Genomic DNA, 24,813 nt, shown 5'->3' with positions numbered 1-24,813 from the left:
TGTATATATATATATATATATATATATATATATATATGTATATATATATTTGCATGTATGTATGTGTACCTGCGCGTGTGTGTGTGTGTGTGTGTGTGAACACGTTGCCTAAAAGAATAACTTATACAATTTACAATAAAACTAATTCACCTTCAGATACACACACAAGAAAAGAAACACGACAAATAGGCTTTATATAGCAATATTTGTACTGACGCTTCATAGAAGACAGGTTAAATACACATCCAATAATATTATAAGTCATGTCGGAAGGACAGTGTAAATTTAAATTTTACCCGTCTTCTCACGGCTAGCAAAAGATGTCTTTTGTATCAGAGTGACTGACTGACGTATGATTATCACGCTGATAAACATTCCATGGATGACATCTCGTCAATAAAGTTTGTATTTTTAGGAGGATCATATTTTACTACGGTGGTCCTTTAAGGCGAGTTAACATTCATTAAAAATCTCAGTCTGTTTTTCATGCTGCGTGCTAAGACTGAAGATTTTAAAAAAACTGGTTCCAGCGTTGTTTGAACGTCTTGTAACTATCATATATATATATATATATATATATATATATATATATATATATATATATATATATATTATATAATATATATATATATATACACACATATATATCACAGAGACAATGGAATAAGCATAGTAGATGATTTTTAGATTCATTTTAATATTTTTATGACGAATTCTATTGGTTGTTTATGAACAGTCGAAAAGATTATGAATTTGATTCCAAAATCTATTGCCAAAAAAAATAGAAAAAATAATAATCTTAGGAGTAATGGAAGAGAAAATTTAGTTGAAGTTATTCACTGTCAGTTGTTAAGAAACAAACTATTCTATTAATCATGACTGGGATATTTGTATGAAATATATTTCGATAACTTTCTCACTTTGTTTATATAATTTAGAGTTGCCAGTGCTTTCTGATGATACATATTTTATTTACAATTTATTTGGCCACTGAGCCATGGACCTAACCAGTTGACCTACTAAGGCAACAGGGTAATTTTATATTTGAATTTGTAAATTGGCATCAAGGTATAGTTGTTAAGAAGAACGTAATTTGTAATGAAAACTTTATTTTTTAAATGTACATTTCGTGGAAAATTAAATTAATTCATGTGATGATCTTCTTGACAAAAAATCACGCCAAAAAATTGTCAGTTCCTTAGATCTTTTTGCAGCTGGGAAGCATGTACGTATTTTTTTATATTTAGTTCCTAAAACCAAAATGAGATGAACAGTAGAGAATAGACTACGGTCTGAAACATCACTGATATTACATGTATTACGTAATATTTAATAAATTATCTAATATTACGATAGGGAATCAAGTCTTACGTATATGGTTCAGCTTTGGTTAATTCATAAGATACATTCGCACGACCTACGGATATTCCATGAACCAAAAGTCAACAGGTAATCCTACAACAGACGGTAAAACTAAATTTACTGAGTGCTAGGTATAATATGACATTTCATTGTCATTTTTTATTGTCATTTCCGTTTCAGCTTCTTTCGAAAAATTGAGACAATTTACACGGAAATAATGCTATTAATCCTGACTTCTTCCTGAGCCACTTAGAAGTTTTTTTTATATATAAAGTTATTTAAGACATATGAACTTCATTTCTCCATATTTCACATGTCCCTAATCAATGATATATATCAATTTGGTGTAATTTTTTTTTATATATATATTTGAAGGTCAGCTTTCTAGGTTAGCTTTCTATACTTCCCATTTCTCTAATCGCTATTATCAATCTAGCCATCTAGCGTTTAAAAAAAAGTTATTTAACTCATATGATGAACAGTTTCCAACATTCCCACGTCCATGACACCCAAATGACATCAGTCTCAGTGCTCTTCCTTGTGGAACACCTTGACGGGGATCGAGCGGAAATTCTTGATGCTCATGAAAGCCTCAGGATTGGTCACCCTTCTGTCCAACGGATACCCCATGGGCTTGCGATCCGGATAGGTCTCTCCGTGGATGCCACAGTACCCGTGGTTGCCCCCGTGGTCGTTGCCGACCAGGTCATCGTGAGTAGCGTCCTCGCCGCTGGTGACGGCCACGAAGAACCAGAACTCCATTCCGTCCCTCTTGCCTTTGGGCAGAAGGAGCCTCTCTGGGTGACCGCAGCCTCTGATGCTGTCGTGTTTCAGTTCGCTGCCGCTGGCTACGGCTTCGTCGGCTTCCTTGATGAGGTGGGCGAAGGATTCGCGGTCCGGGATGGCCACTGAGGATTCGGACGATTTGCGCGTGATTTCGTTGGCTCCGGCGCTCACTGTGAGGAGTGAATTGTTACAGTACATTTCTTGCCAGTATGAATTTAAGAATTTAAGACTGTCATTAAGAATCCTCTATTATAAGACTGTCATTAAGAATACTCTATTATAAGACTCATTTAAAATCCTCTACTTTTAGACTATCATCCTCGATTACTTTTATACTCTTTAAACACATTGCAATAAAGATAATCCTAACTGAATTAGATATTTGACTCTCAATTATAAATATTAAGAACTTAACATAGATGCGTGAGAGGGCTTCAGAAAATATTGATAATGGAAATAGGGGTACTATATTTAGTCACTGAAAAAATAATAGGTAGAGGAAATTAATCCTGATATATTTTACTACTTGAAATTATGTATGCATTGCAACTGGAAATACGTAGTCAAATCATTAGGTTGCTGAAGTCTACATTGAAACAGAAAACTGGCTTAGAAATTCATTTTTGTAGGGTAAGTACATTAAAAATAGGAAGAGAGGCATGATTATTAAAACTATTATAAAATGAGAAAGAGAGAGAGAGAGAGAGAGAGAGAGAGAGAGAGAGAGAGAAACTATTATAAAATAGAGAGAGAGAGAGAGAGAGAGAGAGAGAGAGAGAGATTACAAGCTGATTGCTGCTTTTGTTTGAGTGAAGGATTCAGAATTGGCCTTTTCTGGTCAGAAGGGAAGGCTTAGCACATAGCTAGGAGAATCAAAGGTCACATTTAGTGGTGGATTTGGGGCCGGCGGGTATTAGTTCAGAGAGATAAAGACAGACAGAAAGAGGGAGGGACATAGAGAAAGAGATAATTTTACAGAGTGAAAATAAGAAAACAAAGAAGGTTCTGTATCAAGATTCACTCAAGAGAATGACAACTAATAAACAGGTGAAGACTTACACTTGGTCCAGAATTTGTCCATTTCAATACACGTCCAGCGACCCTCGTCGTAAGTGTATTGAACTCCGTTATTGTCGTACCTTGGGCAGATGTAAACTCGAACTGTTGCCGTTTCCTCGTGGTCTGCGTTGACCTTGACTGTGTAGGTGTAAGGCTTGTGGTTCAGCCGAGAAACGTGAGCACTGACAGGCACGTCCTTCACGGAATCAGAGGAATCTAAAGCATTGGACAAACTGAATTCGAAGTCTTCAAAGTATGTCGAAAGCTCGCTGACCTCCAGACCTGTGATCTCAGCATTTTCGTAGGTCAGTTCCTCCTTGGTGTAGGGTTGGAAGGTGTCTTTGTGTTCCTTGAAGATATTATCCATGTACTTATGCAGGCGGAAGAAGGCAGGGTCGCGGGTAGCTGTTTCGAAGTGCTCCATAACACCAGGGGGCATTCCGTACTTGCCGTGGGGATCAGCTTGACGGCCCAAAACCATGTGAGCTGTGTTGTGCAGGGCACCATAGTACTGGATGTTAGGACTGTACATGGATGACTCAATGACATCACCGAGAATATCAATGCCATGGTCATTGTCTATTGATATTTTTTTGCCATCATTGTCCACAATGTAACCATGGGCAATAGCATCGCGAATTCTCTCCTCTATGACTTTCAAGTCAAGGATCCTGGCAACGCCGTCAACATCTTCGAACTTATTGTTATCTGGTCGAGATGGGAATTCTCCTCCATATTTGTATGATGTATGAGGAGCAAAGCCATGCTCTACTGGGCTGTCCCACTGCAGTTCCTCAACCTCTGAAAGGTAATTGGAGAGTCTCTCAGCATCAAAGCGAGCAGTCAGCTGGTGATGAACCCAGAAGAAAAGCTCTCCCTTCCTGTCAATCTTAGCTCCGTTCCACCAGAATGGGAAGTCCATGTGCCAGTGTACATGATGAGAGTTGATACCAATGTCCTCACCAAAGTAGGCTACTCTTTGCTCTTGGTTTTTCTTGGTGCCAGTGAATGCCATCTTGAAGTTACCCTCTGTCTGTCTCATCTTTGCTGCGTAAGCTTGGTTGATGACTTCAGAGTTTGTAAACATATGTGGAGTGACTTCATAGAGTGGTGGGAGGATAACATCTTCAGTCAGATCAGAATGTGTTACAGCCACGTATAAGGCGTAAACGAACTCTCCTTCGTTCATCTTTTCCCTGAAGTAGGCAGCGTTGCTTTTAAAGGACTCAAACGTCTTGCACTGGAACAAAGCATCCACCAGCATCAGGGCTTCTTCCCGCTGCCGTTTGTTGAAAAGTGAGAACCAGTGATGTTGGGGAGTCAGCCTGCCATGATCCAGTTCATCCATAAGCTTTGTGATAGCAGTTCCACCATCCTTGCAGTGACCTGTATGATCTCTTGGGTTCCAGCTGGCTGCAGCCTCCTTCAGGTCAGTGTATGAAGACTTAATGGGGTCATAAATGTGATAGAGTAACCTGTTGATGGCTTGCTGTTTGTGGGCAAGATCGGTGTCAGCTGATGCCCAGGCAAGGAGCCCAGCAAGTAGTATGATGCTTGCTCTCATGATGGACAACTTCTGGCGGTTTGAACACTGTTAGAAGGCTCTTATATATTCACGGGTGGCGGTTCTTTATCAGTCTCTGAGCCATAAACATTCTTGAGATTATCAGTGAGTGCTAAAAAATGACAGATAACTGAACAAGATAGTGGACTTTTAGACTTATGCACGTGATCACCATCGGTTTTTTAAATGAATGAAGTATTCCATTAATATTCGAGAGCTAAGCTTACTTCTTATTGTGTGCCCATGAACTGATTTGTTCCTACCTTCTGGGATTTTGAACAATTCTGGACAATCTTGTTGGCAGAGTATTATACTTGCATGTTGTCGCAAACTCGTATTACAGATATTATGAGCATTCCAAAATAAGGATAAAGTCACTGATAGCAATAGCAATACGAATATTTACCTACTTCATTCTTACATTTCACTTTCCTTAAATATTAACAGACTTATTGTTTACCATCTGATCTTATGATTATTGTTAATTCATAGACTAGTTGGTCAGTGAATGCCACACTCACTAAGGTCAGTTTTATTAACTCACTCCCAGGGGCGCCTTTAGAGGCCAGAGACGCATTGGCATATAGCTGGCATAATCTTCAACAACCAGATTTATTTTTTGCATTACTAGACCAGGCTCCTAAATACATACGTATGAGAACAAACGCTACTCGTTCCAAGGCTTTTGCGACAGGACAGATTGTTCTCTACCCTCTCTTTTATTACTGTAATTTTAATTACAATTGTTTGAGTTTTAATGACAGTTAATTTTACGTTCTTGTGGAAATGGGTTAAATAATTCGTCTATATTATTATGCCAAATTTTTAATAGAAATTATCTTCTCTTATTTTGCGGTAATAATAATAATGTATATATATATATATATATATATATATATATAATATATATATGTATATATATATATATATATATAGTATATATATATATATATATATGTATATATATAGTATATATATAAAGGAATATTATATATATATTATACATAGTATCATATATATATATATATATATATATATATATATATATATATATATAGATATATATATATATATATATATATATATATATATATATATATATATATATATATATATATACACACACACACACACACACATATATATATATATATATATATATATATATATATATATATATATATATATATATATATATATATATATAAATATATATTAGCAATGCGCTTTATTTCCCTGTTTAGAAGAAAGATGGTTCGACGGTATTAGAGTAACTTCTGTTTAAACAATTTTGGAACATTATAACTTTTTCTAAAAAGAACGATGACTACCCCAACACACTAATTCTTGCCCCCCAACCCCTTATCAAGTACTAATTAGTATAATGGCTTGCTGGTGATAGATCGAGAGAGAGAGAGAGAGATGTAGATTCGAGACCTTTATCAGAAATACCTTTTTAAGAGCATACAATCTGGTAAACACTTGATGTGAACAAGTCCTATGACAATGTTTATATAGTAGTTATCTGTCTCTGTCTGCCGTCCCTGTCTGTCTGTCTGTCTGTCTGTCTGTCTGTCTGTCTGTCTCTCTCATTATGATTCTGGGTTTCCATACGGTGCATAGTTTCAGTTGTGAAGTCCTGACTAACTTCTTCCATTTACTTGGAAATCCTAGTGAACTTTTTTGAAGTTACCTGGAAAAGCATTTGAAGTTACCGAACTTGTACCATCGTCAGTGACAACAAAAACACCGATTAACTTCGATTCTAAATCTTGAGAGACAATAAGGAAATGATGATCAGGTTCAGAAAATGAAACCTTAACCTATATATTATTGCTTACACTGAGGTCAGGCTGTTCATTAACTTAGTGTAGAGAAAGGGAATCAGAAGAAATTAGGCCCTTATTCAGGGATGATGGTACTTCTTTGTTCCATAAGTTAAATATGGCCAGTGACAAAGAATTATCTCAAGATAGGATAGAGGATAAAGGAAAGAAAACCGAGAGAAAAAAATTATGGCATAATTAAATATGTACATACTCCTATTATATATATGTGTATGTGCATTATATATATGTGCATGTATATATACACACACACACCTATATATATATATATATATATATATATATATATATATATATATAATATATATATATATGGGTGAATATATATATGCAGAAGCCAGGTACTATGTCGTACCTCTAAGTAAATGGGGATACAATCCACAATGAAGTAAATTTCTCTTGTAGTTTAAAATATAAATATCTTGTAAAGGATTAAAGCTTTCGACCATCAACTGTGGTCTTGTTCACTAAAGTGACAAGACCACAGTTGATGGTCGAAAGCTTTAATCTTACAAGATATTTATATTTAAACTACAAGAGAAATTTACTTCATTGTGGATGATCCCCATATATATATATATATATATATATATATATATATATATATATATATATATATATATATATATATATATATATATATATATATATATGGGTGAATAACTTGATCACGAAGTATATAAAACGTGATGCTATGTATAAATAACAAAGGTTTTTTTGCCACGAAGGAAAAAAAAAACTCGTTTTTTCATTTTTTCCTTCGTGGCAAAAAAACCTTTATTTATAATATATGGGTGTCTGTTTGTAAATAAATTCTTCTGTTAAAACAGGATACGTCACAAGTATAAAAGGTCCATTAAAACACTCTGGTTCTGGTTTAAAGCTAAAGACTATACTTCCACCGAAATATAGTTCTTAGCTTAAACCAGTGTTTTAATGGACCTTTTTTACTGGATATTATATATATATATATATATATATATATATATATATATATATATATATATATATATATATATATATATATATATATATATAGATAGATATATATGTATGTATATAATATATATATATATATATATATATATATATATATATATATATATATTACGTGTAAAACTAGATTAGCTTTGAATGGGGCGTCGCAGGGATGAAATAGAATGTTTAGTCTACGTTCATACCTATCATAAGGTAGTGTCTCAGCTTGCTAATAATACCCATGTCATATACTACGAAAACCTGTTACCAATTATAGTCCAGGCATTTTACAGTTTTTTGGGGACAAAAATGGTAGAGAAAAAATCTTTCCTGATTCGTTTACAGTCAAGCAATACTAACAACATATTAAAAGTCCCAGTCCGAGAAAATATGGGAAAGTAAAGAAAATTCACTTTTTCGATTTCACTCATTTCATGCCATATTCAGGCTGGGACGGATGAATAACATTGTTAGAGGCTGTGACTTGGAGTAGAAAGAACTTCATATAAGGTGTTTTTTCATCTTTCAGACGATTAGATTACACTATGAAGTGGCAAGCATTGTGTGAATCATAAGACTATCCAATATAGCATACAAGTGATTTTGCATGTATCACGGACAGTAACATTAATATAGTTTTAGCACTATGGTTTCTGTTATGCACTTAGCACTATGGTTTCTGTTATCCACTTAGCAGTATGCTTTCTGTTATGTACTTCCCAATGCATAGTATTACTAATTACATTTTTAAGCGCACTGACCAAGCAACAACTATGGTAACAAAATTGGCAACTAAGATTGGTGGTGAGCACATACAAGTAGATCCCCACCTTCTCTTCCAGCGGTTGGTGATTGCAGCCAAGGCATCTGATATCACTGCGGATATGTTTAACTTCGAATTATGTAGTTATCCACCTGCCCTGTTCGATGAATCTCTCATGATGAGGGAAACCCAGAAATCAGGTTTTGCCAATGCCATCTGGTCTGAATTAAGTGAAGCTGACCAAGAAGCACCAACCAGTGAAGTAAAATATGTACTAGATGGAGGAGCTTTGCTCTACCGGATTCCATGGTCATCTGGTGTGTCAACTTAAAAGGAAGTGTGTCTAACCTACGTTACATATGTGACAAGGAAGTATGGCCATGCAACTGTAGTATTTGGGATGGAAGTCACGTTCTCAGAGGAGATGAAAGTGTCCCAGAAAAAGATATATTTCTTTCAAATTCAAAGCATAAGGCAAACTTCATTATTTTGCAAGGGAAATATCTATAACTAAATGGATATAAAGTTGTTCATGATGATGGTGATGCCGACTTCTTGATTACACAGATGACAAAAGAATCAGCAGCATTATCAGACACTGTCTTGATAGGAAATGATACAGACTTGTTAGTCTTGTTGTGTTACTATGCTGATCTAAATACCCACAACATATTCATTACGAATGAATCAAAATTGAAACCAAGATTGTGGAATATCAAGAAAGAGAAGCAAGTACTTGGCGAGTCAGTGTGCAGGGACATTCTTTATATGCATGCATTCCTCGGTTGCGATACTACATCACACATATGGGATTAGCAAGAATGCCTCACTGAAGATATATGCAAAACACCAAGAATTCCGTAGACAGGCTGAAATATTCAATGCAGCATGAAATCTGATGATGAAATCATATCATCAGGAGAAAAAGCTTTAGTTAGTTTATGCAATGGTGAAGCCACTGATAGCCTGAACTACCTCAGGTATAAGAGATTCTGTGAGAAAGTATCAGTGAAAAGCTCCCACCTTATGTGTCAGAGTTTACCACCAACTTCTGCATCAGCTAAATTCCATAGCATGAGAGTATATTTTCAAGTCCAGCAGTGGAAATGTGTCTCCTCCCTTAATGCCAAAGACTGGGGTTGGTGTTTAGATAATGGCAGCTTTCTTCCAGTAATGACAGATATACAACCTGCCCCAGCATCGCTGTTGTCTATTATCAGATATAACTGTTTGACAGATTGTGGGTCAAATAAATGCTGGTGCCGTAAAAATAACCATGAATGTTCCCAAGCATGTGGCCAGTGTCGTGGGTCAGGTTGCTCCAACTCCTTATATGATATTTGTGAAGATGATGATATAGATGACAGTGATGAATTTTATTCTGATCTGTGTGGATGAAAGAGACTTTTCTTGTTCTTACATTGCAATATTTTCTCTATTTCTGATAAACATAAAACAACTTTCAGTATCCCTTTGCTGTAAATGCTTTTTTTACAGGACCAACATATATAAAATGTAAATTTGGGCCTAGCATACTGGAAAGCAATGTACAGTAAATCATTTATAGATTAATGAGTGAACTTCTTGTGTTCGGATCACCAATTATTAAGATGTATCTTTTGATAGTCAGAATTTTTTAGTATCTAGTTTATTTCTAGTAAAGTCATTTGAAACTACGTTTTACTTCATCAAAGCACAGATATTTGTATAAGCTGTGCAATTGTACTGTAAAATGTTTGGATGTGTTTAATGCTAACACAATTGTTGTTTAATACATATCAACTTATATTTCTCATCTTACTGGCATTTATCAAAATACATTTAATTCAGTGCTAATATCAGTTTAGATGTATTGAAAGCATTAATTCTTTTCTTTATAAAAGGTAGAAATTTATTTTTTCTGAACTTTAATACAGCATTTTGTATATACAAGCCCTACATATTTTTCTTTCTATACATGTATTTTTTATTGTAATATCGAAAATGAATTAAAATCTAGACATTTTAAGCGGGAAAGAGTATGTACAATAAATTTTGCAAATAGTGTCGCTACAAAGGAAAAAAACTGCTTTGGCACCGCTAATAATGTATATGATAGGCAACCAAAGATACAGTCAGTAGTTGAAAGTATACTTGACATTGGCTAGAGAGAACATTAGCTTTGCTCAAGTTCCCGGATTTTCCCATGCTGGGACTTTATTTCTCTAGAATGTTAGACACATCATTCTATCCGAAAAAACAAAAAAAATCTTCTGTACCAATTATGTCCCATTTCATGATGTTTTGGCCTTAAAAATCCTGGACTATAGTATGTAAATTCAATTTCGTACAGTTTCTCCCGGGGCATATAAGTGAGGCCCCACCTTTATCATCTAAAGTCTCCAAAAATTTTTCAAATATGAATGACTCGGATAAGAGTTCATCTCTCCTCCTGTCAGGAATAGGTGCGTCTGTATTATCTCATCCACGTGATCGTCTCGGTTACTGAGAGGCATTTCAGAGCCACCTTTATCGATTATAGAACAATATTGAACGGGGAAGCTCTATCTTTAATACGAAGATTGCAAAGTCATTTTGAGTACCATTCTGCGCAATAAATACTTGTAATGGTACTGCGACTTTATGGACACCCTATAGTTGAATGTATGGTGCTCCCTGAGTGATCTGTCTGCACCAATTGAATAGTTGTTATGTTTCTTAACTGGTCCCGTTCTCTCATTTCTGTAAAGTTCTACCTTTGTCATTGCATCGTTGAGGATCTCTAGTGTTTAAGAACATTCATCAGACTGCAGTAACCAAATATACTGTATCTTTCCTGTCTCATGTGGTACACTGTAGGCATTACTTAAGGTTCCTTACAGCATCACCTCAAACCCTAGCTGCAAACCCTTTCATTCCTTTTAATGCACCTATGTTCATATTCTCTTTTTTTTCATATTACTTTAACCCTCTCCTAACAGTTACTTTATGGGGCAACTGCAAGGTTTTCCTCCTGTTACACCTTACAAACCTTTTTATTGTCATTTTCCCTGTCAGCGCTGAATATCCTAATAGGTCGTAGCACTTTACCTTTAGCCTAAATTTTATATTCCATTCCATTCCATTCCTATATCTTCCTTGTAGAGACTGATAATCACTTGAGACCAGTGACAGTCTGATCTTTACGAAACATCTAGCTTTCCAGTCTGTTTCATTAAACCTGTCAAGGTACTAGAGCTTCATGTGCTCTGAGGAGATCAGTTATCTCTTGTGGCAAGTGGAAACTCTGGCCATTACAAGGTATCTTCATTCTCAGGCAGTTTACTATTATCTATTAAACCACTGCAACTTCCATTAATTCTGGGAATCTTAGAATTACTTGTGATAAGTGGAAATTCTGACCAGTAGAATATGTCTTCATTCTCAGGCAGTTTCCTAGCATCTGTCAGGCCACAACAACTTCTGTTTATTCTGAGAAGCTTACTTCTGACAAGTGAAACTTCCGACCAGTGCAAGATATTCAGATTCTCGGGCAATTTCTCTTTACCCGCCAAGACACGACAGCTTCTATTTATTTCAAGAAGCTTAAGATTACTTGAGACAGGTGGAATAGTTAACCAGTACAAGGTATTTTAATTTTCAGGCAGTTTCTTAACATCTGTTTGTCAGGCCATGACAACCTCCGTTTATTCCAAGAAGCTTAGAATTACTATTGACTAGTGGAATCTCTGACCAGTACAGGATATCTTAATTGTGAAACAGTTTCCCAATATCTGTCAGGGCACAGCAATTTTTGAGAAGCTTAGAATTACTTGTGACAAGTGACATCGTTGACCAGTACAAGTTATCTTAATTCACATGAAGTTTCTTTTTATCTGTCAGGCCACAGCAACTTCCATTTACTTTGATAAGCTTAGAATTACTCTGATAAGTGGAACTGCTCAATTCTGGAGCAGTTTCCTTTTTATCTGTCAATCCACATCAAATTCCATTTGCTCTGATAAGCTTAGAATTACTCTGATAAGTGGAACTGCTCAATTCTGGAGCAGTTTCCTTTTATCTGTCAATCCACATCAAATTCCATTTGCTCTGATAAGCTTAGAATTACTCTGATAAGTGGAATTTCCGACCAGTTTAAGAGATTTTAATTCTCAGTCAGATTCCTGATATCTGTCAGACAACGGTAACTTCCATTTATTCTGATAAACTAAGAATGGCTTTGACATGTAAAGTTTCCGATCGCTACAAGATATTCAGTTTCTTAACTGACAGGCTTCAACAACTTCCATCTATTGTAGATAGCTCTATAAACCCTTGGGACAAGTAGTATCACTAACCCGTAAAAAATATGTAACAACAGGGGCTTTCTTTCTGATATCTGTCAGGCCACGGCAACTTTGAATTTAAATCTTTAAAGGTTGATAATTGTTTGCAACAGGAGAGATTTCAGTCCAGGAAAGAAGGCTTAACCTGCCCTAGCCAGCAGGTGAAAGAGGTACATATCTTACCTAAGCTTGCTTTGAAGCATGTCAGGTTGATGACTATTGGAAAGGTGGCATAGGCCTGTGGTGTAATCGAACTGCCTTTTTATCTGGTTATGGATGTGCTTCTGGAAGGTGAACATCACAAAAGTACTCTTCATGAATTGTCAGTAGTATTTGCAAACCTATGCTCAAGTTCACTTAAGTTCAAGCGAGGCTGTAAGTGTTGATATAAATAGTATCTCTGATTGGGTCAGAGATCGTTCACTTCAAAATATACTTCCAAGACCAGCATTCTTTTTAGCTTTTGAGATTTTAGAAAATAAGTTCCCTTGTCTCTGTTAGTTTTTTGAGCATAGGAATAACTCGCAGCATGTTTTGGGAGGATTGTACATTGGGCGTGGCAAATTCTGCCCCTAAGAACAGAGAAACATGTCATAAACATGTCATGAATTCAATTCCGTAACTTTTCACAGATGCATTGCCAACAGGTTAAATACAAGTCAACGACTTGTCAGTAGTTTTCACCAGTGTTTCATGCCATTACCTTGCATTTGCCAAAGATTCATTCTCGATTTCTTATGGTTGGTGACTTGTTTTCAACCCCTCTGTGATATATAGGTGATATGTTTCCAACAAGTGCATATAGCATGTTTTCAACCTCCATTCCCACTTCCTTTCTTCTTCCGTCTTGTTGTTCGCTCTCTTAAGACCTTAATGGCTGAAAGGACCCCGGTGCTTGGCTAAGTAGTTGAACTTTCATGATATTGAATAATTAAATAAATCAGCTAAAAGACCACCATTACCTGTGATTAATCTGAAGCTTAATGCCCAGCCCTTAGTTTCAACGTTGGCTCACAAAACCTCCTTTGCTAGATGTCTTCTTTCTATAAAAATTAGTTTTGGGGCATTGCCCTATAAAGCTCCTTCACACTACACTAGATTAACTACTCATGAATTGGTATAGATTCACCGTACATTTGCGGAAATCTCATACACTATTCATCTCACGAGTATTGGACGATTTTCGATCTTAGATGCAGTTTTGGCATCGTCGAGGAGGGACAAGTGAACTGACTTTTGTCTCAATGCTCAATCTAGGCTGCTTTATCATTCTTGTTCCCTTCTCGTCATGACTTCCTTCTAATTGTCTACTTCTTTTTCTCCTTCTTGTGTCAGATTGTCAGAATACCTTCAACGAACAATCAATTTGCCTTGCAAAATAGATATATTTGAAGCGATTAGCGAAATATGTCAAACTTCCAGCTAAAGGGTTATATATGTTAAGTAAAATATGTGGTTTTTTATCATTCCATTTGACTCTATTCCTTGTTAAACTTGCCCAATATATTGTAGTTTTGTGATTCTAGGATTTGATATCCACACCTTAGAGAGAGAGAGAGAGAGAGGTTTAGGTTTGTATTGAAGGTATTGTGTACCGGGTGGAAGGTACCCAGTGATGAATATTGGAAGTTATTCACCGGTGGAAAATACATGTCTTATATAAAAAAAACATGTTGAATTATGTAACCTTGAATTTCCCTCGGCTTGAAAACGTGACATAAGCTTTTTTGTTAGGTACTGATGTTACTTTCAAGTGCTGATTCGAATTTGAATATAAGCTATCAACTCTAGTGCAAATGAGAGTAGAGACGAGGATCATTAACTTGTATTTACTTACGACCTTCTCTTTTGCTAAGGGAAGTAGCGCTTCATACGAAACTCTGAGCACCTGCCCCATTTAAAATGGCTGAAATTATATGATCATGCTATCATGCAACTTGCACATTATGTTGCTGTCTTTTCTTGTTCAACGTTTTGCAGTAGTTAAATGAGGTGGAGACTTCCTCGTTGGCTATCTGTTACACAAACAAAATTGATCAATGGCTACTCAATGACTTTTGCATACTAGGACTTTTCTGTGGTGAAACTTGTGCTAGAAATGGACGCATTCAATCGCTCTTCCCGTCCTCTGTTGCATGAGAATAGAATTGTTCACTGAATCTTCTTCTTTGAATGAGAAGCCAAGGACTTTCAAGCGCATATCTGGCTGGCGGGAACTTCGAGTCCATTTGATTTGGCAATGTTGCGAAATTCCACTTGATTCTTATTCAGCTCGTTCATTTTTCACTTCAGATGCGAGAGCAGGTGGTTAACAGTCATTTGTTACCTGTGTATCTGCACATTCTAACCTCATTTAGACAATGGGGACCAGTGAGAGGAGGTAAATAAAAGTCAGGTCTTGTTGTTTTAAAGATGGTCTTATTTTTATCAAAGTTCTCTTTCACTTTACACTGAAAGTACTCGAGAGTAATCCTTCCACAAAAGTACTCTACTTATTCTTATCATTATTATTATTTTGATCTCAACTAGTATATCGGCAGTAAACGATCGAGTCGTATATATACGTATATATATAAATGTTATGTTATTTTTATAATATATGGCGAGAGACATGATGTCAGTATGATCCACGGCGAGACGCCCCCCCAACACTGACCTGCACTGAGAGAGCTCCTGCTATGCACAGTGGTTCCCCTTTCCGACGGCCTCTTATCAATTTCGGATGAGTCTCGCCCCCCCTGTATATGGCTGATGGTCTTTGTGTGTAAGCTCCACAGAAAGAAAGATAAAAATGACAATAAAAGGCAAGGCTTGGAACCGCTGATGTCTGCCGTTTGTCAGCCAGCAGCCAGCCAGCAGGAAGCCATAGCTCTGCTAGAGTTGAGGTCCTGTCGGTTGGCGCAGCCGCCGTGGATGTTATCTCCGTTAGGCAGCTTTGTGGTGGTGGTGATGTGTATATATAAAATAAAATAAAAGTAGATAGATCAAGAAATATAAATGTTGAAGCTACGTCGACCAAATCCCCGAACTGGTGGACGGTCAGAGAGACAGACAGACAGACAGACAGAGAGAGACCAGCTGGAAGCTAGGCGTGAAACGGCGGCTGGAGTGAACCGTCTGACGTCACGGCAGTCCCGAGGGTCTTTCAGAGAAGGCCTATCCTTTCCTCCCCTTCCCTCCATCCAGCCAGGGGGTGACCTGGTCGTCTTCTAGAGATTTGGGGCGAGCCTTCACGCGTACAAGAACGAACCAGTGACTACTACGAAGAAAAATGTTTGAACAAACTCCTCTACACCTTTGGACGAACACAACACGAACACGCTCACAGCAGGAGCAGTAGTAAGTATAGTTCAGACAAACGCACATGGCTGGGAGAGATGAAAACAGCAGCGAAAAAAAAGGCGGGGAAAGAGACGACGTAAATATATAAATAAGAAGTGACATGATGATCGGCACGTTGAAACGAAAAAAAGATTCTTATTTTATCCCAAAGTTGGAAATAGAAGCTCGAGAGAATGAAAATATCATAGATTTAAATCTAGAGTTTTGTGAAAACGAATTTCAGAATCAGCTTGGAAATAAAAGCCGTGGGAATCAAGGCATTTTAATGTATATAAATAGTGTAGTCATGATGATTGATGTCTTAAATTAGCGGTGAATGACACTTCTCAGTTTCCGCATTCCGTCGAGGACTTAGAACCATCGATGGAAATGCACGAGAAAGAAGAATATTAGGACGCTCCTTTTCGCGTAAATATTTGTTTTTTTAAACGTGTCTGTTCTCTTGCATAAATGAAAGACGGGTTGGACATCCCTTTTTTTTTATTATTTTTTATTTGGTCTCCTTGTTATCTGTTTGTTTTTTGTTTTTTTTATGTTAATTATTTTCGTTAAATTCCCTTCTTCTTCTTCTTCTTCTTCTTTGATCAGAGCAACATGGCGATGTGGTGACGCTGTTTGCATCATGAGAACTCCCTGATTTCATCTTGGCTTCTGGTTCGCCTCCTCTTCTTCCGCAGGTCACCAGCGGCCTTTGGTCTTAAAGGCTACACAGAAGGTCTTAACCAAGATGAGATGATAGACAGATAGACAAGAAAGAGAGAGAGAGAGAAAGAGAGAGTTGGAGGTGGAAGCTGACATGATTGGATGGTGGCGTCTGTCTTTGTTTCTTCTTCTTCTTCTTACTTTCTGATGATGCAAGAGGGAATACCGTCAGCAAAATCTACTTGTATCCATATCTTTCTCTACTTTACACTCTATTATCTGGACGACTTGGAACAGGTTGCATTTGTTGGAACGATTTTATTCTTTTGAATGTCTTTGAAAACAGAGTTTTAATGTTTTATTATTATTATTGTTTTTGGAAAAAGAGAAAAAATGATCTTTTTTGCTTTTCTTGGATTCGACTCCGTCGGGCGACGTGTTTACTTCATGTAGGTCTTCTGAGAGATCTCGAAGTTCCTGATGGACCTTCGGACGTCATCCAATAGAACGGTGGTGCGAGTATCGGGAAGGGTCTTTCGTTGGACGTTGCTGCGAATTCCACGCTCTGCGAAGGCCATGCGACGAGGATAATCTGGAAAGAGGCACAACAAAAGTTGCTCAGAGTAATCTGCAAAGGGGTAGGGAGGGTAATCTGTAAAGGGGGAGAACAAACGTTGCTAAGGGTAATCTACAAAGGGACAGGCAGGGTACTATGTAGAGAGGCATGGCTAGCATTACTAAGAGTAGTCTGTAAAGTAGCACAACAAACATGACTAAGAGTGATCTGTAAAGGGATAGGAAAGGTAATATGTAAAGGGGAAGAACAATCTTTGCTAAGAGTAATCGGTTACGGCAGAGTCAGGGTAATCTGGAAAGACGCAGAACAAGCATGACTCCAAGAAATCTGGAGGCCCACAAAAGTTACTCGAGGTGAGCTGTAACTTCATTTATGTATAATGGATTAAGCTAATTCACTGAAGACATCACTAAGACTATCATTGCAGATATTAATAGGAACCTGAATTTTGTCTATTGAGAAGCACCTCTTTGCAAAGCAAGTTCCTAGTAGTACTGTATTTGAAGTTGTCTAGTGTAGAGGAGAATAATCTCCCTGATATTTGTTACATTTACATTCTTTGGCTTGTAATTCATTCATGAAGATCTCAGTGTGGATCTTAGCAGAGACCTGAACTTCATATCAATAAATTACCTTTGTTGTGCTCGAATATGGCATTATTTGAGTTAGAACTTCTTTTAAGCGTCAGAGAATTCATTGAAGTACTCTGTTCAGATCTCAGCTCAGACCTAAATCTCTAGGCAATGACTGAGTTTCAAAAATACCAGAAGTCACTCACCACCAGCCCTCACGTCGATGTACCTAACCAGGGAGCTGTAGTAGTTGCCACCGTAGTCCCAGTTGTAGTCGTAGAAACGGGCCTTCTTCCTGTTCCAGTGGACGAAGAACTTGGGCTTCTTCTTGGGAGCTGGGGGTGGTTCAAGGGCCTCCTCGCCCTCGGCAGGAGCTTCAGCAGCGGGAGCCTCCTCTGCTGGTGCCTCCGCGGGGGGTGCATCGGCAGGCGCTTCTGCGTGGAGGGAAGGAACACGTTAGAATAGGTAATGGTGAGGCAGTGCGTCAGAATGTCTTCTTCGGTTTTGTCTCGTTTCGTTGCTATCCAGGCAAGATTACAGGTTGAAAAAAGTGCCAGAGTGGGAGGGAGGGAGGGACCTCTTGACGATGTGATTCCGTCATGTTGAAAAGTGGGGGCACTTGGGGGAGTGGGATTGGTAGATTTGCAAAGAATCTTCCTTTGTCTTGGTCACTGGGAAGTTCTAAGATCATTATCAGGAACAGAAACAGAAATAGGTAATCAAGAGTATATCTATTTTAAATGAGGCTTGATAAAGATTTGATTTATGTGACGAAAGTTTTTGAATTGGAAGAAATTATACTTCACTTCTTACATCTCTTCTAAACACTTCAGTATCCATTACTGTACCATAAATGTACTAATATATTTTGACTTACACGCTGACATCTGACTTCAAAATAGCAATATAAATGAAATCATTACGTTTGTTTAAAATAACTTTAGTTTACACTTTTTAGCTTAACAAAGACGTCAAAATGTTTGCCAGAGGCAATTAAAGAAGAGTATTTTTATTAGAGATTAAAAGTAAATATTTAGTTAATTATATCAAAACATAAGCGATAACGAGAAGCTTAAAGCCTGTTGTTAAAACTTGTTAGGAATTATGTACATCAGGCTAGTTTTCTTTTCAGAGAACTAATCCTTAGCAAATATTGATTGCAAGCAATTTGCTAGAACTTATTTCGCTGTCACGCTGTTTTAGAACAAAGCGAGAAGCGTTATTCCTTCTTGTTTTAATATATTAAGATAACTGTGAGACTTCTAAAAAAAACTTAGAATTAGCTGAAGTTAATGTTAAACGTCAATGTTATCTTTTTACTATTCTGATTTTAAAGCTAAGATAATTTTCTAGCTACATAGCACTATTAGTTACTAAAGTCAGTCATCATACTATGCATCTTGTTTGGCAAAGAGAAGCATAAGTAAACATACTTTGGTGTTAGAGTAGCGTTATCTGTTACGTGAGCCATTTGCTCAAACTGTGTTGACAAAACAAATAGTGTTATCTGTTACGTCAGTCATTTATTCATACTGTGTTGATAAATAAAAACAGAAAAAAGGGGCCAATGAGGAGAGATACAATATTAGGGGGACTTTTATATTATTTTTAATTGTCGTTTAGTGAATTATCTTCAGGCAGAAGCAGGAGATGGAGTTGGCAGAACCCTAGGTCGTGATTTGCCTTTCAGCCCTTCGATTAACTTCTTGACGGGTCTAAGGAGAATATAGCACAGCCACTCCAGCCTTAAAGAATTTCTTGGGACTCTATGAAGCACTTTGCTGTTCCGGCCACTTGCCGCTGGATGCTGGCCTTCAGCAGTGCTGAGAAGCACGCAAGAAAGTAATAACATATATAGCTAGCAATATTCTGCTTTGCTAGTTAAGATGCAATCACATTTACAAAGAAAAACTGCTATTATTCTAGAGCATCTAGAAAAGGCACTAAGCATTTACACTTGTGACTCAGAGGAACTAGAATTATTGCCTCTTGGCAATAGCTTTCTGGACAAGAGTGAGCTTGGCAACTCGTCTCCTGCCAGAAATGTCTGGCTTTACTCTGGCCCTCTGTCCACAAGTGTGAGAAGGCGACATCAACCTGCTTGGAAGCAGAGAGTCCGGCTTTGTAATCTACTATCTACTCATCAGAATTGATCCAAGTTCCCTGCAGTCGTTTAAGAGCAGGGATTTAACCCCGTTTATGACCGATTCACAGAAGCAAACATGAAATTTGTTCACTGTCAGGTTTGCTTCACAAATTCCTGCATTCTGAATCCTGCAGATTTCATGGATCAATTTTCAATGCTCAAGAGCTATGGCTAGGAGCTATACAACAGCCTGCATGTAGTCCCTGGTCAAGAAACCTCTGTGCATGATTAGACAAGAAGTATTTTTACTTGATATTCAAACTAATGACCTTTATGTCAGAATACTATGCTGAGACGTATACATGAGAACCTGGCTGTGAGATTTTCCTGTTGGTCTCCTAATCAGAAAACGTAGGATCTGAGCATTTGGTCTTCTGCAGATACAAAGAGTGACTACACTGTGTCCACAGAGGCCTCCTTCCACAGGGACTGAGAAGACAGGCGCTGTTCGCTAGCTAGAGACGCGCAAGATTGCTGTGGCTGGCGGTCTGTGTTTGTCGGGCGTAGGCAAACGACCCAAAGTCCGACCTTCCTGAGGGGCTTCTTCTGGAGCGGGGGGAGCTGGTTCTGGTTCTGGTTCTGGAGGTGGCGCCTCTTCGCTGGCGGCCGGCGCCTCTTCGGTTTTCTCTGCCTTCTCACCTTTCTTGGACTTCTTCTTCTTCTTCTTGTCTTTATTGAGAAAAGGAAGTGTCAGTGATGGTGGAGGGTGAGGCGGTGGGGCGGGTTTTGTGACGCCCCTACCCCACAGAAAGTTCACCTCGTATACTTACCTCGGGGTATAAAAAGGGGTGACATAGGGGTATACAGGGCATAGGAGTCTCCGACAACGGCTACGATTAATTTAAAATAATAATAATAGTAGCATTATGAGCAAAATGAAATTATTAATTATTAACTATAAATTGAAATGATTCTTTGAAATAATCATATGAGCTGCAAATAATCGTGAAAACTTAAATACATGATGAGAGACACTGGTATTCCACATACAATTACCTGTAGTTATAGACTCGAGCTACCGGACATCATGATTTCTTTCATATTTCTTGGGAGTTGGATCTCGAGGCTTTGTAGTGACAAACGTATCTTTGTGGATTCTATGCTCACATATGAATTGGTACCAACAGACAGACAACCCCAGAGGGTTGTGGGGTGGCTGAGCTGGGGGGTTGGAGGTTGGGGCTTGCTGGGGTTGGTCTGGCAATCGTCCAAAATACCAAATTCACCGGAAAGAAGGTAAATTTAGTGTTTTTTTGTAAGGATATGAGAATTTCAGTAAATATATATATATATAATATATATATATATATATTATATATATATATATATATATATATATATATAAGTAGTGTCGTCCTTACCGGGTGTTCTAAAGCCTCGATCGCAAATGATACATCGTAAAATTTGATGAGAAATCGGTAATAACAAATCCTTTAATCAAAGAGGAGTTTTTGGCGAGAGATTTACCTTCTAATGCTGTTATTAATAGTCAGCCGTGCACTCTTTACCCTCTGCATCTTGATGTTGCAGTTCGTAGCCTCTCAATTAACCAGGGTAACTCTTTTATAGAGTTGACAGCCAACGGAGCATTAAAAAACAGAAGTTGTTGAGGACGTTTGAGACATTTTACTTTATTTCCTGGTACGTTAGAAGTGACATTGGCCAAAGGAGCTTTCAAAGCTCATCCCGACAAGCAGATATGTCGCGCGCTCGCATATTTTCGTGACTAGAGAGGTGTCAGAAATAGTTAATCTTTTTCGCGAGGAAGAGATCAGTGGATCCGTTGACATTTCTCGTTTTGAAAGTGAATTGTTTATTCATCAGTTCAATTTTGTGGACTCAGATCTTTTGCTATATGTTTTCGGGCAATTTTGGTGCGATAGGACTAATAACTGTTATTATCATTATTTTCACTTTTATTATTATTGATCAACGATGTTGAAATCATACTTATGTACAAATGTTGTACACTTCGGGTACTGCATTGAACAAGGAGTTGACGGATGATTTCTCTTTCACTGTTTGTTTCTCTTTTTTGAGTAACATTCGAAAAAAATAGACCTTTAACAGTCCATAGAGAGTGTGGCTGTTTCGTTAAAGAGATATGCAGCGGTATGATTCTTTATCTTGACCTCACTAAAATCGAGGAAGTTGCACGCATTACTTATATGCTTTACGTATTTCATTCATCTTCATGATGTAGGTTTACTGTGACAAAGGCCATCTAAGTTGTATTTCTTTCATTAGCCACTGATTTATTTTGGTGATATAGAACGGAGAGCGTCATATTTTGCAGACAGGATCATTTGCGCATTTTTCACGCATAAAGGGGCCTATTTTTAATATGTTCTTTATAATAATGATTTTTGGTTACCCTACCAATCCATTCTCAGGATAATGATTTGGAAGAAGGATTATACAGCGTTTGTTGACAGTATGACACTAGGGAAATGATTTTTAAATTAAAGATTTCAGCGATAATAAACAATTTTTGACCGTTTTTCATCTCTGCTCATTCGATATTTTGTTTCAGTGACTAGAAATTTAGTCAGTTGATGCGAAATTAATAGAAAAAAAAATGAATAGCAAGGTGTATGTTCGTACATCCATAAAACTAAAGTTAAAGCACTCCCATTAAGCATCAAGTGCAATATTTGTGGTTATTTACTTGCGAAAGTAAGTGCTTCCCCCATGGGACTGAAGAATTTTATGAAACTGATTTGCATACATAACGCATATGGGACTAGATATGAGTATATCTGCGTATAAACATATTTTCTGCTTTGTTGACTTTCAGTGTCTGGGTCTTCGTGTAGACAGCCATGTCTATTTGTCTGTTTTTTGTTGGCGTTGATATCCAATTAATTTACCTTCTAGATACTATTCTCTTAGACAACCCTTATGTCTGTTTTCATGACAACTTACAGTTACTGGTATTTCGGTAAGACATTCAAAATTCTACATGTCTGCTGAGACATACATGTTGACTGGACAACTTTCATGTTGGGATGGAGGGCTAATATTACTCTTCATCGAGACATTAATGTCTCATTAATGTCTAATTGTCCACAGTCATATTGGCATCAGTTTAAGGAGTCTTCAATGAAAAATCAGAATTACAAATCCAAAGAATATATATATATATATATATATATATATATATATATATATATATTATATATATATATAACATCCTTTTCATTTTTACAGTAAAATATGTCTCCTACTTATCGCAAACACATCACAAACAATTTAAATACAAGCCAGACACTTATTGGTAGTCTTCACTAGTGGACAAAGATTCTCTCTCCACTTATGTTACCGTTGGCAGTCTTTCAACCTGTTTGTGATTTGTATGCGACCATTTACCGATGTGTTGATGACATGATTTTACCGTAGTGTGGATGCCTTCTAAGTTCCACATGACTGGAATTTCTAATCCGAGGACCCTATATTCTAGAAAATAAATGAAAAAATACGAAGATTTTTTGAGTTATAACTGAACTCTACTGATGTGTTCCAGTTGTCACTGAAGTAAGTATCTTTCAAGATTCGTTTGTTTGTATGGTGTTTTTACGTTGCACGGAACCAGTGGTTATTCAGCAACGGGACCAACGGCTTTACGTGACTTCCGAACCACGTCGAGAGTGAACTGCTATCACCAGAAATAAACATCCCTGACCCCTCAGTGGAATGTCCGAGAATCGAACTCGCGGCCACCGATCTGGCATGCCTAGACCATACCGATCACGCCACTCAGGCGCTCCTTTCCAGAGTTGGCCAGTAGTTTCGTGTATCACTTGCGACGTAGAAAGTAACCATCTGCATCTGGCTCCAAGGAACACCCTTTAAAATTAGAGCGCGGAATCTTTAAAAGTCGAGTCCCCAATATATGCAGTATCTGATTAACTTATCCTTCTGCCATGTGTCATTTATTTTTTCTCTTTTATTAAGTTAGGTTTCTTCTTTCTGCATTTTATTTGACCTCTGACTTCTTCCTAATAAACACCATATTCTTCAGAAGCTTGAATTTCAAGTCAGTGGCTCCATTGGTGGGCTTGTTCCATATGTATAGGGGTCATCTCCTGAATAATAATAATAATAATAATAATAATAATAATAATAATAATAATAATAATAATAATAATAATAATACAAGACATTCTTCGAAAATCCGTAGAGGCAGCCTTGAGTTTTTATTTCAAATAAAAATTTGAAAACAAAAATAGCGTCTTGTAACACTTGGCCAATCCATTTCGTAATTCCTGTGAAATGATGCTGTTGAGGACTAGGTAGACAGAAGGGTCATAGTGATTGAAATCCGAATTTTTAAATCTTCTTAAACTTTTGACTTCCTCTCTAGATGATCAAACTGTGTGACACCTTCCCACCGTTAGGGTCATTTTGGCGCAGGCCAACCAGCCAGTAGTCTTCGAAGGGGGAAGGTAAGTCTTCATCATCTGGAATCGATTCGAGTCCCCGTTTGTGGTGAGACGAGGCATAACATTCTTCTTCTTCTTCTTCTTCTTCTTTCTTTGAAGTCTCCATCACAGCCAAGTCTTGCCACGATCGCATAAGGGCCAAGATGTCGTCGGGCAATGGTATTCGAAACTCGGCTGGCTATATCGGCGAGCTATTTTTGAGAGGCGATGGAGAAGAGTCGGGGAGGGGGGGGGTTGTGGTGGTGGGCCAAGGCTAGCCCCTAGCCAGCCAGCTAGCTAGCTAGCTAGCAAGCTAGCCCCTGGCTACTCTGTGCCACTCCAATTATGGGTCTGCGAGACGCGACCCAGCAGACAAGACGGGAGCCAAGGACGCGATGTTGGGGCAGGTAATGTTACGAAGGCTGAGGCTGGTGGTGTCCATCGCGATGC

At 37.6% G+C, this 24,813-nt stretch overlaps 2 protein-coding genes across 2 annotated transcripts; both read right to left on the bottom strand.

The window, feature by feature from the left end:
- Positions 1–1,092: 1,092 nt before the first annotated feature.
- On the bottom strand, positions 1,093–4,798 carry LOC135226375 (hemocyanin A chain-like). The gene is made up of 2 exons (XM_064265851.1): positions 3,208–4,798; positions 1,093–2,318 (listed from the first exon to the last, which is right to left on the bottom strand). Exons 1-2 carry the CDS (start codon positions 4,769–4,771, stop codon positions 1,888–1,890), a joined length of 1,995 nt encoding a protein of 664 aa, XP_064121921.1. The 5' UTR covers positions 4,772–4,798; the 3' UTR covers positions 1,093–1,887.
- A 10,263-nt stretch (positions 4,799–15,061) lies between these two features.
- Positions 15,062–24,517, bottom strand: LOC135226161 (flightin-like). Its single transcript, XM_064265602.1, has 5 exons — positions 24,334–24,517; positions 23,337–23,398; positions 20,471–20,708; positions 18,003–18,230; positions 15,062–17,239 (listed from the first exon to the last, which is right to left on the bottom strand). Exons 1-5 carry the CDS (start codon positions 24,515–24,517, stop codon positions 17,088–17,090), a joined length of 864 nt encoding a protein of 287 aa, XP_064121672.1. The 3' UTR covers positions 15,062–17,087.
- Between the last annotated feature and the right edge of the window lie 296 nt (positions 24,518–24,813).

This window comes from Macrobrachium nipponense, chromosome 14 (assembly GCF_015104395.2).
Source record: "Macrobrachium nipponense isolate FS-2020 chromosome 14, ASM1510439v2, whole genome shotgun sequence".
Classification (NCBI taxonomy): domain Eukaryota; kingdom Metazoa; phylum Arthropoda; class Malacostraca; order Decapoda; family Palaemonidae; genus Macrobrachium; species Macrobrachium nipponense.
This window is presented reverse-complemented; position numbering and strand designations above follow the sequence as displayed.

Bases quoted from the DNA above. Each gene is read 5' to 3' on its own strand.
- LOC135226375 (XM_064265851.1), bottom strand. From the start codon at position 4,771: ATGAGAGCAAGCATCATACTACTTGCTGGGCTCCTTGCCTGGGCATCA. The intron at 2,319-3,207 runs GTAAGTCTTCAC...CACTCCTCACAG, and splicing joins GGACAAATTCTGGACCAAGT to TGAGCGCCGGAGCCAACGAA.
- LOC135226161 (XM_064265602.1), bottom strand. From the start codon at position 24,517: ATGCGATCGTGGCAAGACTTGGCTGTGATGGAGACTTCAAAGAAAGAA. The intron at 20,709-23,336 runs GTAAAATCATGT...ACCCCGAGGTAA, and splicing joins TAGAAGGCATCCACACTACG to GTATACGAGGTGAACTTTCT. The intron at 18,231-20,470 runs GTCGGACTTTGG...CCCTCCACGCAG, and splicing joins AGAAGAAGCCCCTCAGGAAG to AAGCGCCTGCCGATGCACCC.